This window comes from Lycium barbarum, chromosome 12 (assembly GCF_019175385.1).
Source record: "Lycium barbarum isolate Lr01 chromosome 12, ASM1917538v2, whole genome shotgun sequence".
Classification (NCBI taxonomy): domain Eukaryota; kingdom Viridiplantae; phylum Streptophyta; class Magnoliopsida; order Solanales; family Solanaceae; genus Lycium; species Lycium barbarum.
Window position 1 is genome coordinate 94,541,737 of NC_083348.1, and position 13,580 is coordinate 94,555,316.

At 33.8% G+C, this 13,580-nt stretch overlaps 1 protein-coding gene across 1 annotated transcript; it reads right to left on the minus strand.

Annotated features, from left to right (window-relative positions):
- Positions 1-5,627: 5,627 nt before the first annotated feature.
- On the minus strand, positions 5,628-6,906 carry LOC132624675 (uncharacterized). Its single transcript, XM_060339418.1, has 2 exons — positions 6,071-6,906; positions 5,628-5,724 (listed from the first exon to the last, which is right to left on the minus strand). The coding sequence occupies exons 1-2, from the start codon at positions 6,904-6,906 to the stop codon at positions 5,628-5,630; spliced, it is 933 nt and encodes a 310-aa protein (XP_060195401.1).
- Positions 6,907-13,580: the final 6,674 nt, after the last annotated feature.

Genomic DNA, 13,580 nt, shown 5'->3' on the forward strand with positions numbered 1-13,580 from the left:
ATATTGTACAGGAAAGTTTAGACGCATATTTCATTATCCAAGCTAGTATGTAATATTTAGTTTTAGTAATATTCTTATTGCATTTTTATAGTTGTTTCTACTTTATGCAAAGAGAGAATTGATATCTCTTTTATTTTCTTTATAATGAGAAAGTATATGTTATATCTTGAAGGTTTAATTTTGTAATTGTAATTATCAGTGCTCCTATTGCAAGAAGGGTGATTTCTTTGTCTGTAATAGAGATAAATTCCAAAAAAGAAAAACATGAAAACGTTGGCTGGATGATTTAATTGGTTGGCTGTTTTTATGCAGTTCACAGAAAAAAATAAAATTTCTTGATTACATAGAAACATACTTATCTAAATAGATATAAATTTGGGGGAAAAAAATATTTAATACCTTCTTGATTATGTAAATGGACACTTTTAGACCAAAATAAAAAGGCTAAGAGAACATTTATTATGGACCGGAGGGATTATTTCTTCTAACACATATTCCAAATTGGAGTAATTGCTTATAGTAGCTAACATAGTTTCTTGCATTTCAACTGCAAAAGTAAAATTTGAGGACAGTCTCCTAATATTTCAATTGAAAAAATTGAACTCCAAAATACCATCGTGAAATTTCAATTGCTCTTTATTGAAAATAGGCAAATTTGACCTTTTTTTTTTTTTTAAAAAAAAAAAAAATTGATCTTATTGCACATACATCGTACCATTTAGTTATTAAATTCCGCAAGTCAAACGATACCTCATCATTTTATGAGGAATAATCAAGTTTGATGGAATAGACTCACCATTCGTTTAAATTTGAGCTTGCATTTTTTTAAATCATTATAATATAATATTATATACTTCCCCTTCTTCAATAAAAAAGTTTGAAGTGATTAACGTGGGTCCAAAAACTAGTTATTTAAACGTACCATACTTATTTTATACATGCTTGCTTGTACCAGTTATCTGAAAGCAACTGAAATACCCATATGAGCTAAAATGGTATAATAAAATAAAATGCAAATACAATCATTATTTCAGTTAAATTAAAAGTCATTTTTACCATATCCACGAAGATATCTTAGCAAGTCAAATTGCTACCTAAAGTCTTCAAACTTATTGAAAAAAGAGCAATGCAACCAAGCTAAGAGTAGCCAAACTGGGAATTCTTGTAGCCAAATGACTATAGTACGTACAAGTAAATAAAATGGGGCGTTAATAAAGGCATGGTGTGAGAGAGATCAGTGATATAAGAGTATGAGTACCGATTATAAAGTCTCTTAAGACAAAATTTAACAATATGAAAGGATTCACAGAAAATAAGTTAAAAAGAGATAAAGGAGCATGTGTTTTTTTTTTTGAGTTTACTTAAATTAAACAAGTTGGTTTCTGGGCACATGACCATTTCCAGTAGTAGCATGAAGCCTTATCATTTCTCATTCCTCTGTGATAGAGTTACAACAGTTGCAACAGGATGCTGGCAAGGTTATGTGTTAACAAGAATTGGTATCATAAAGAAACTTTGAAGATTTATTATCTAGAAGTGTTTATGTTAGGCTAGAAGAGCTTTGAATATTTAACATATACACTATAATATTGCAAATCTATGGACAGCTTCAAATAAGAAAAAGAAGAGTCCTATTATAAAAGTTAATTTGCTTTGCCCTTACTTTGGCGAGCATAGCCGTTATTTCAGAGATATTTTTTATATTTCTTACTTTCTGTAATTAACCTTACTTTCATATTCAATCCTTCAGATCAACCAAAGAAAGGATTAAAAAAGTACCTGTCCAATATGATTAAAAAGTACCTGTCCAATATGGCCTTGTAATAGCTAAACACACATAGTTCTTTATGATAACTTTTGGCTTTTACGAGCTACATTATACTGCTGACTTTCGCTATAACACAATTGTATTTAGACGGATTTTATGTATTTTTACGTGTACCACATTGCAAAAAAAGTTTTTCCAGCAATCATCTTTTTTCTGTCTGAACAGCAAAACATTGTTTAGGTTCCACTCTCACTATCCATGCTGGTATGGATGAGTGAATATTGTTTTGTGTTCACATCTGGAGCTATGTCTCACATTTAACGTTATGATACTTTTGCCGCACCTAGGTATCCATCAGAGCATAAATTCTGCCTTTTCATAGTTACAGTTGCAGAAAAATGATATATATCGGTCTTTGCTCATGTTGCAGTGGCAGTCTGGGGCATGTGATAATAAAGTAAAAGGAACAATCACATAATGAAAATACCCCCATTTTCTCAGTCATAATAAGACAATAGAGAGGCCATCAAAATACTAACATTTCATATTGCAAGAGAAAATGTTCGCAAAAGCAAATCTAAGATGAAACATCAAATCTTTATAGGTCTACAACCGTTTTTATTTAATAGGCTATAGGTGCCAGTAAAGTCTTATTTCCCATAGATAAGACCTATATAACAAGTAAAATGTTGTTATACATAATTAAGAGACCTAACAACTGGGAATGCTTACTCCGCAGGAGCTAGCAACTTTCCTAGCATTAGGAGAGCTAACATATTGCTTCATGTTAGGATCCTTCATGTATCCACAAAGGCAAGATTGCTGGGCCCTCAGGCTAGAGCAACAAGCCTGTGTTGGTGCGCTCCCACCTCGGATCGCACCCAAGCAGGGGCTCAGCTGCGAGGCGTTGCAAGTCGCTGCCTCGCTAGCACCCAATTGATTACAAACCAGGACCAACACCAACATCACCGCGAGAAAAGAACCAACCTTAGTCATTTTCTAAAAGTTTTTTTGAGAACACTGATTTATGGAAACAGAGAGAATTATTAAAATAGTGGAAGTGAAGTGATGAAGTAGTGAAAGTTTATGCCTCAATTTATAGAGTAGTAATGGGCGATTCAAGACAATGCTGATGAAAGAATTTGTAGAAAATTTGAAGATGATTTGTAGTCTGGCACTACAGCTAGCAAGTGATGCTGGAAAATTTGTACACGGGGTTGGTGGCAGATGTAGTCAACATATGACTACAACTCTCGCCGATAACTTTTTTTTAGCCATTTGCGTAGCTTATAGAATATTGATTCATACGTTATGCTGTTGCAAGTTTTTGAAGGATATTGAAGATCTTGTTCACACTTCATTTCCTAACACACGTAGTTCGTTATGATAACTTTTGGCTTTTAAGAGCTACATTATACTGCTAACTTTTGCTATAACTAAATTTTATTTAGACGGGTTTTATGTATTTTTGCCTGTACCATATAACAAGAAAGGTTCCTTGAGCAATCATCTTATTTTTCTCTGAACAACAAATTACTAATTAGGTTCCACTCACTATCCATGATGGTATGGATGCGTGAATATTGTTTTGTGTTCATATCTGGAGCTATGTATCACATTTAAAGTTATTATACTTTTGCGGCACCGAGGTATCCATCAGAGCATAAATTCTGCCTTTTCATAGTTATAATTGCAGGAAAATGATGTATATCTGTGTCTTTGTTCTTGTTGCAGTGGCAGCGGCGGAAAAAAGTTCTCGGCCTAGTTATGCAAGTCAACATTGGAACTCGCATGTGATAATAAAGTAAAAGGAACGCTCACATAATGAAAATACCACCATTTTTTCAGACATAAGAAGACTATAGAGAGGCCATCAAAATACTAACATTTCTTTTTTTTTTTCTTTTTCTTGGTGAAGAACAAAATACTAACATTTCATTTTTTTTTCTTGATAAAATGTTTGCAACTACCAATCTAAAGATGAAACATCAAAACTTTATAGATGTAAATATTTACTAAAAGAAGGTGGCACACTCTTTAATCTCTAAATCTGGAACATTGAGGCAGACAAAACCTGTCATAACTAGTATACTCTTCCTCTGTAGTTCATCCTCCCTTAATGATCAACCACCACCGCCACAAAATGTTGTTATGGCCTGTATCAAGTCATTCTTAAAAATAATGCATTCTTTTTTTCATTTAGAAGTTCACTGGATTAATTTACAGGAGAAACAAAATTGTGAAGGGGATCGGGCATTCATCCGATAATGCAAAAAGATTTCCTTTTCAAGTAGCAAAAGGCAGGTACCTCCTGCTAGTGGAAAACATAAATCAGAGTAAAAAGTGGTACCTCCTGCGGGTTAAGAAAGAAATAAGATTGTGATAATAGATAAAGAAAGTGCAATGACAAACAAAGATTGCACGACTAACTCTAAAAACAGTGACCTACACAGAAGAATAATGCACTAGACAACGTGAAAAAAAAAAAACATTTGGTTTTCAAAGCAAATTTATGCCAGAAATAGAACTTGTGACAATTTAGGTACATTCCATTCAACTGTATAGATGAGATTTCTATAGCCATAGATAGAAAATTTGCTTATTGTGTTCTCAGCATCTTTGCAAGACCAAATAATCTACTAAGTCTTTAAACCAATAGCTAAAGTTGGTTATTTGGTTGTCCCTTGAGAGGGCTGTTTTACGTGAGACATCAATATTCTTAGCCGCAAAAGTAATATTCGTTTGGTTGGGAAACAACTTATCCCGGGATAACTAATCCCAGGATGAGTTATCTCGGGATTAGTTATTCCACCCTCAAGGTGGGATAAAATAAGGCTACAATCTCGGGATAAAATTTTAGTGCCTCCTTATCCCATATTTGATTGGAATAAAAATTCAGGATAACTAATCCAATAATTTACATCAGAGAAAAACAAAACTCTAAGAGAACAGCGAAAAATAAGAGAAGTAAAAAAACATTAATTGATTTAGGCATACCCTCAAACACCCTCACTGCATCAGCGTGCCAAACAAAAAAAAAATGCAGTTACTAACATGCATGTGAAAATCCAAAAAGAGAAATACTCAAAAACTGAGAAATTTAGAAATTGGAAAGAAAATCTCAACTACAAATACATTCATGTGATATTTTCCAACAAACCAAGCAAGAGGAGAAAAGAATTCAAATAGAACTCAAGGGAAAGAGCAATAGAAGCACCAATATTTTTCATCTAAATGATAAACTGGATTTCTTTTTCTTTTCAAAAACTCCATTTTTCTGATAATCTTTTTCAGCAATAGAAGCACCGAACCAAATCAATGCACAATCAGAATAGGTACAAATGATTGCATGAAAAATCAATAGACGCAGAACTTTCAAAGAGTCAGATTTACAGACGGAACTTGGCGCAAGAAAAAAGAAATAGCAATCGCCATAGAGGCTGGATGTCAATTTTTTTCCCTTATAAAATCAGATTGAATGGAACAATCTACAACAATGAGCTAGCATGCTCTTTTCAAGAAAGAAAACACATAAATTTACATCAGTTGGTTCTGTGCAAAGATAAAATAGCTGCTTAGCAAAATTTAATTTTAGCAGCCAAGAAAAACATAGCAGCTGTGCAAAATCAGCTGCAGCAGCCAAGAACATAGCAGCTGTGCAAAAGTATGCAATTACCAATATGCAGCAAATAGTAAATGCTACTTGACAATCAAGCTTGAAAGAACCAAAAAGACCCATACCACAACACCAAAATACTCCAGCAGGAGCTAAACAAAAGAGAAGCTGCATACGTGATGTATCTCCAACAGGGAACAAAAATGAAACAGAAAACAAACCAAATGACATTTCAATTTCAAATCAGTGCAACAATTCCCAATTTCCAGAAAATGAATCAATCTCCATAGCAGCTGCACCAGATGTATTTAGTTCAAAACTTAACAAACAGGGCTTCAAACTACGTTAACACAAATTATCACAAAAGTAGTTTAACCTTCAGGAGGTTAAGCCAACCACAAAATACCTACTCTTTGATTGGCAGCAAAAGAAATTGTTTGGATTTACATCACATGATACTATCCAAAATAACCACCTAATATTAAATGTCATAAACTACACAACAACTTCTAAACAAGATCATCATCGTGACCCACAGGTCATTTCTCCTTCCTTGCCATTTGCTTCACTCTTTCCTTGCTTGTTTCAGCTTGCGACTGACCGTTAGTGACTGCTTCCTTAGCCTTCCATGTAGTTTTTTTCAGCGAATATGGTGAATATGTTCTTTCTTCCAAGAATCCGAGCACCTTTGTTCAGTTTTAAGTTCCTTCTCCCTTGATTCCAAGATCTTTTCCTTAATTTGAACTACTTCCACTTGTTCATCAAGGGCATCTGATTTTTCGGGAATCGAACTCTGAACCTTTTTTGGGACCTGGCAGTTCCCAAAGTTCTCTTCCTTCATGCTAATCTCCCTGAATCTTTTCTCAATAGACTTCCCAAGGCTCTCAAGCTGCTCACGCTTGGATTCACTTTCCACCATAAGCTGTTCCACCATCTTCTCCCTAGAATCAAGTTCTTCAAAGCGCTGCCTATATGCTTCCTTAACAGAATCGCACTCTGCTTCCGTTAATTCGACTCTCTCCTCGAATGAATTTAATTGCTGCACCTGTAGTTCAAGTTTCCTCTTAACTGTACCCAGACTCTTGTCCTTGAGCTCAAGTTCCTTCTTCATTGTTGATAGGTAGTCTTCCTTGATTGTAAGTTGAGATCCCAAGTGAGTTACCTTCCCTTCGAGTTCATTCTTCACTGAATGGAAGTTAGTTTCCTTCTCCCTAAGTTCCTTTAGAACGGAGTCCAGGTTATGTTCCTTTTCTCTAAGTTCCTTCTTCAAAGAGTCTAAGTTAGTCTCATTTACTCTTAACTCTCTTTTCACCGTGGCCAAAGACTCTTCCTTTACAATAAGTTCATTTCTCAAAGAATCCAAGCTCCTTTGTTTACTTTCAAGTTCCTTTTTCAAAGAGTCTAAGTTAGTCTCGTTTACTGTTAACTCTCTTTTAACCGTAGCCAAAGAATCTTCCTTTACAATAAGTTCTTTCCTCGCAGAATGCAAGCTCCTTTCTTTACTTTCAAGTTCCTTCTCCATCGAGTTAAAAAGCTTTACCTTCATTTGAAATTCTTCCACTTGTGCCGCAAACTTTCTTTCTCTCAAATGAAAAGAATCTGATTCTTCCCGAATCCAACTGAGAACTTTATTCAACTCTTTGGAGCGCTCCTCTAACTTCTTTTCCTTCACAATAATCTAGCTAAACCTATTTTCCAGCTGCTTTCGCCCCAATTCAATTTCCCCCAAAATTAGTTCCCCCCTCTTCTCTTGGTCATTCTGTTTCTCCTCTCTCAATTTCACAGTTTCATCAAACCCCATTTTGGCCAAAGTAAAGTCTTTCCACTTCCATTCCAAATCCCTGATTTCTCTATCACGGAATGCACAAAATTCCTCCATTTTTTCCTCAACTTCTTTCCTTCTCTGCTCAACAGTTTCCTTAATCAAGTATATTTCCTTACCACTCTCGACAACTGATTCTTGAACAGAAGCCAGGTGCTTGTCCTTGGACTCGAGTTCATCGAAGCATTGTCTCAAACTCTTGGTGGTCAAGTCGAAATCCCCTTCAAAACTCTTCCATTCAGTCAATAACATCAACATTGATTTTGTTAGACCCTTCTTCATTTCCTCATTGTGTTGCATAGCTTCTGATATCTTCTCCAATAATACATACATAGCTAGCCTTTAATTTTTCACACTTTAGACCGATCAAAGACTGATAATATTCCTTTTTCTCGAACCTCTCTATATAGAGGGGAGTTAAAAAAGAAAAGGAAATACAATGAGTATAATAGAAGACAAGGGTAAAAACTTAAGAGAAGTGAAATTGAATTCATATCCTCAGATTCTCCAGAAAATCCCCAATGTTGATTTCCCTACTGATTTTAGCAAAAAAGGTTTATTGCATGTCTGTTTGTACAACCAACAAAACTTGCATGAGGACATTCGAAAAAATTGACAAGCTAGTGCCTAGTGTGTTGTAGGTCCCACTCCAGTAGCATCGAAAGAGTTGCATATGTGTTTCAAATTTAAATTGTTGGCGAAATTTCACTTTAAATAAATAATATTGTCCCAAATAATTACTCTACCATATTAGAATTAAAAATTAAAGTTGATAATTATTTTAATTACACCCTTAATATTAAAGAGTATGCACAATATTTAAGAGAAAAAAACTGATATATTTTTATTAAATAGACGTAATTTAGTAAATAATACTTTCTTAGTCCCATTTTTATTGTCGTTTTAGCTTAGAAAATTATGCCAAAATAATTTATTTTAGAAATTCAAGACTAAAGTTGATAATTATATCCATCTATACCCTTCGTATTAAAGAAGTATGCACAATATTTACAACAAAAACAAAGAAGTATGCATAATATTTGATAGAAAAATTCAATATGTGCATAATATTTAATAGAAAAATTCAATCTACCTTTATTAAATGTGAGTAACTTAATAAACTATAACTTGTATTTATGTTTTCTTAATGAGCATAAAAAAGCTAAAGGGAAGTTAAAATGGGAACGGAGGGAGTATCTTATAGTTATTGCTTTCTTAATGAGCATGAAAAGAGAAAAAACAACGGATAAAATGGAATGGAGGGAGTATAAGCTGTAATTTTTACGTAAATATATAACTTTTGAAACTCCTTATTTTAAACATGTCATATGATCATTTATTTGACTATAAAATTTAAAACGGAAAGTTCTAATTAAATTAAATTTAAATTTAAATGTTTAATTTTTATTTTATAACTATTTAATGAGAGAATAATGTTATTCTTTTTGGAACCAAGTAGTCCAGGTCATTAATCCTCTCTCTTGCAAAGATGAAATGTTTTTTCTAACCGTGATTGATATTTGGGAAGAGCTTCAAGCGCACATTATCTAATTAAATCCAATTATCTCTCAATATGTTTCTCGGATTCAATTCCATCCCTCATAGAATATAATAAAATCTTTCTTGTTTAGTTTTCTGACTTTTCAAGAATAGTTCTTATCTCATTCATGATAATGTAATGCACCTCTACTTAGTAGGCGTTTGGCCATAGGATTTGGGAGCTCGATTTCATATTTTAATTTAAATTAATGTTTATTTATGAAATTTGCACAAAATTTCAACTTCAACTTCAAATGATAATTTCAAATCCCAAATTCCCAAAAATTAGGATTTGAAATTTCAAATCGTGATTTCAATTTTTTTTTTTCAATTGTAAAACTTGACCCATAAGTTTATATTTTGTTAAAAAAGACCCATCATTTTATTTTTTGTAAAACAAGATTCATGCTCAATGTGAAGACATTGTCCATACCATGTGTGATGATTATATTAAAGAATAGCTAGAATAACATGTAATCACGAGCATTTATTTATAAAAGGAATATGGAGATATGTAATTTATTAATGTAGCGCCTTAGGATATCCGAGACCTTATTTATGAACAATGATTTGCTCATTTGGTAAGATTGTATAAGAGTTGAGAAGTTTTGATAATTCTCAAAAATTGTGTTTCATGTTTATGAGAAAAAATACAACGTAAAAAATTCAAATTGCATATCCAAACAAAATTTTAACTTCAAATCAACCTGATTTCAAATCACTAATTTTGAAACCATGTCCAAACTAGGCCTTAATATATATCGGAAAGTGCCGGATAAAGTAGGAAGGGAGAAATAATAGTCTTGGTCAAAATAACATTTGCTTTTCTCCTCTTTTTCCCTAAAAGCTAAACGGGCAATTTGCACGATTGCCTTTCAAAGGCGCTGGTCTTTAATTTTTGCCCCTCATATTGCTGGTCTTTAATTTTTGTCTTTCGCTGAAAAGTGGCCGAAAATACCCCGGGGTTCTAGGCTAGAACCCCCGCTCAGTTAAAAAAAAATCGTAAGGCATAAGTTCATATGAAACTATGACTATTCGCTACGTAGTTACATAGAACTATGCCGACAAAGGTTACTATGAAACTAAATAGAACCTATGCCAATAGGCATAGTTGCGAAATAACGGCAGAACTTCATTTCCACGAACCTTTACCAGACAAGGCCTATGTTCTATGTAACTTCGCCTGAACCTATGCCTTGCGAAATTATTATTATTTTCGACTCTGCTGGGGATCGAACCCAGAATACCTAGTGCGAAAAGGATACTTTAGCCCATAAATTTCATTAAATGAGAAGTAGGGGCAAACATTAAAGACCAGCAAATTGAGGGGCAAAAATTAAAGACCAATCTGTATGAAGGGAAATCCATGCAATTTTTTGAAGTTAAACACCGTTCAGATTTTCTGCATTCTATTAATTCAGCTTGGGGGGAAAGATCACGGATGCCCCCTCAAATCAAAATAATTACTCGCCCATACCCGCATTACTTTTGTACCCCCAGAAAAAATAAAAAATATTTATCCGAGATGCCCCCCAATTATGATACCAACACAATATATAAATATACTGAGATGGTATCATGGAAGATGCTTCAGTCCTTCTCTTATTCCTCCATAATACCATCATAGTATATAAATATACTGAGATGGTATCATGGAAGATGCTTCAGTCATTCTCTTAGTCCTCCCTGATACCATCATGGTATTTAAATATACTGAGATAGTATTATGGATGATCATGTTCATTTATTCAAAAAGACACTTTTCTTGAGAGATAAAAACCTCGATGATACCCTCGTCTTATATACATATACCGTGATGGTATCATGAAGGACCGCTTCAGTCCTTCAATGAGACACTCCTCAGGACCATGATACCATCATGAGATATAAATATACTGAGATGGTATCACGGAGGACTGTTTCAGTCCTTCTCTTAGTCCTCCATGATACCATCGTGATATTTAATATACCGCGATGGTATCACGGAGGAAGGGGTTTGGCCGAGGAGTATGTCGGGTAAATATTTTCAGCCGATGGGGGTAAAAGCGAAAATAGTTTGAAAGAAGGTATGAACGAGTAAATATTTTATATTTTAGGGGTATGCAGTGATGTTTTCCCTTAATCATGTCGTATTCACTGGGCCAAGAAACTTCGATCTATAACTATATGAGATTCGAGTGATCTTTGCTATCTAATTATACTGATGGTTATTTCATCAAACCTCTTCAATATCTTTATCGATCAGAAGGCTCTTTAAATTATTAAAATGTAATTGTTCCTCTTACTCAAAGCAATAGTTAATTAAGTGTTAAAATCAGTTCCCTAGATTTCTAATGTAACCATTAAACAAATTAAGTAGTGCTAGGAAGAGACAAGAAGGGGTTGCGGGTAAAACAAAATAAAAAAATAAAAAATAGTGCCAGGAACAACATTCATTATATATGCTACAAAGACAAAATGAAATAAAAGCACAAGATTCATTCATTATAACATAACGTAGAACATATTACAACCTTTTTTTTATTTAATAGGCTATAAATGCGAAGTAAAGTCTTATTTCCCATAGATAAGGCCTATATAACAAGAAGTAAAATGTTGTTATACATAATTAATGAAGAGATCTAACAATTGGGAATGCTTACTCCACAGGAGCTAGCAACTTTCCTAGCATTAGGAGAGTTAACATATTGCTTCAGATTAGGATCCTTCATGTATCCACAAAGACAAGGTTGCTGGGCCCTCAGGCTAGAGCAACAAGCCTGTGACGGTGCGGTCCCACCTCGGATAGCACCCAAGCACGGGCTCAGCTGCGAGGCGTTGCAAGTCGCCGCCTCGCTAGCACCCATACAAATAAGGACCACCGCCAACATCACCGCGAGAAAAGAACCAACGTTACTCATTTTGCTACAAGTTTTTTTTTATTTTATTTTTATTTTTTGAGAGGACCGATATATGGAAACAGAGAGAATTAAATTAAGTAATACAGTGGAAGAGAAGTGATGAAGAAGTGGTTGTTTATGCCTCAATTTATAGAGTGGTAATGGGCGATTCATGACTGCTGACGAAAGAGTTTGTAGAAAATTTGAGGATGATTTGTAGTCTGGCACTACAGCTAGCAAGTGATGCTGGAAAATTTGTAGGTGGGGTTGGTGGCAGATGTAGCAAACATAATCAAAATCTGAACCTTTTTTGGGACCTGGCAGTTCGTAAAGTTCTCCTCCTTCGTGTTGGAAAAATATTATGGATGACCACGTTAAGAAGAATAAATAAGAGACAAATAAAATATATTAATAACAATAAAGATAAGACAAAGTTGAAATTGGAAAATCTGGTTCAAGTAACGCTATGAATGGTGCTGTCTTTAGAGTAGATTTCTGTGCTACCCCAGTACAAATAGAAAAGTGACGTTATACTCCCAAGATACAATGAACCACTCAGGAATCTTCTAATGTGCACTCAAATAGAAGTTCCGGAGAGCTCTTTTAATCTCTCGACTGCTCTTGTAGAAATTCAGAATATGAAGAAAAGCGGACTCTTGAAGAGGATGAAATTGTAGAGAAGCCTAAAGATCTAGATCTGCAATAAAAGGTTTCTGCAACGGGATTGTATTTATCAAAAAGTGAAACACACCTATTCATGAATAGATGTACCTCTTAAGATTGAAGGATACATTTTTCACAATGAATAGGTGTATCCTTTAAAGAATGATAACACCTTTTCATCATAAATTGTGTCTTGCCATAAGGTGCTTTTAAATTTTGAATCACTCCTAAAATTATTCCAACACTTCATGCGAATCTCCTGAACCTTTTCTCAATAGACTTCCCAAGGCTCTCTAGCTGCTTGCGCTTGGATTCACTTTCCACCCTAAGCTGTTCCACCATCTTCTCCCTAGAATAAAGTTCTTCGAAACGCTACGCTTCTTTAACAGAATCACACTTTGCGTCCCTATAAAAACCCGTTCCTTATTTTCCAACCGCACATTATCTAATCAATTCCCATCTCTCTCGATATGTCCCTCGGATTCAAATCCCATCCCTCAAAGAATTTAATAAAATCTTACTTGCTTAGTTCTCTGACTTTTCATGAATACTTCTTATTCTCACGTATGATAATATAATACACCGCTACTTAATATATATCGGAAAGTGCCGGATAAAGTAGGACGAGAAATAATAGTCTTGGTCAAAATAACATTTGCTTCTCATTTTCTGAAACAAGTGCATTTTTTTTTTTGCTCCCCTCTTTTTTTTTTCCCTAAAAGTTGAACGAATTCTATTAATTCATGGATGAAAATTATTTACTCTTTTCTACTTTGCTTTAAAAATTACTTTTAAAAATCGTGATATTTTTGATGTTTTAATCTATGTAACAAATTTTCCAGAAAAAAATAAATATAGTATTATTTTTCAGACGAAAAAAAAAGCGAGAAAAATTTGAGTATAAAAGTTAATATCGTTCTATAATGAAATAAAGCAGAATTAAAAAATTAATTTTATCAATAATAATCAAAAACTCTGATATCTATTTATACAAGTGAAAATACAACAACAATAAACCCAGTGTGATCCCACAAGTTGAGTCTGGGGAGAGTAGTTTGTACGCAGACCTTACCTCTACCTTTTTAAGTATACAAGTGAGAATAAGAGTTAATAATAACTTTATAAACATGCAGGTAAATCCAAAAATAATTAATAAAATAGATGTATATATACATATATATTTCATGACAAATTCCTAAAATATTATCTATTATATTGTAAATGAATTTTAAATTATAATTTAGAAAATATTTCATTATTAACAAACAAAATTTGGTTATCTATATAATCAAT

Coding starts and splice junctions, on each gene's coding strand:
- LOC132624675 (XM_060339418.1), bottom strand. CDS start 6,906: ATGGAGAAGGAACTTGAAAGTAAAGAAAGGAGCTTGCATTCTGCGAGG. Junction 5,725..6,070: donor GAACTTAAAACTGAACAAAG/GTGCTCGGATTC, acceptor GTGTTAACGTAG/TTTGAAGCCCTGTTTGTTAA.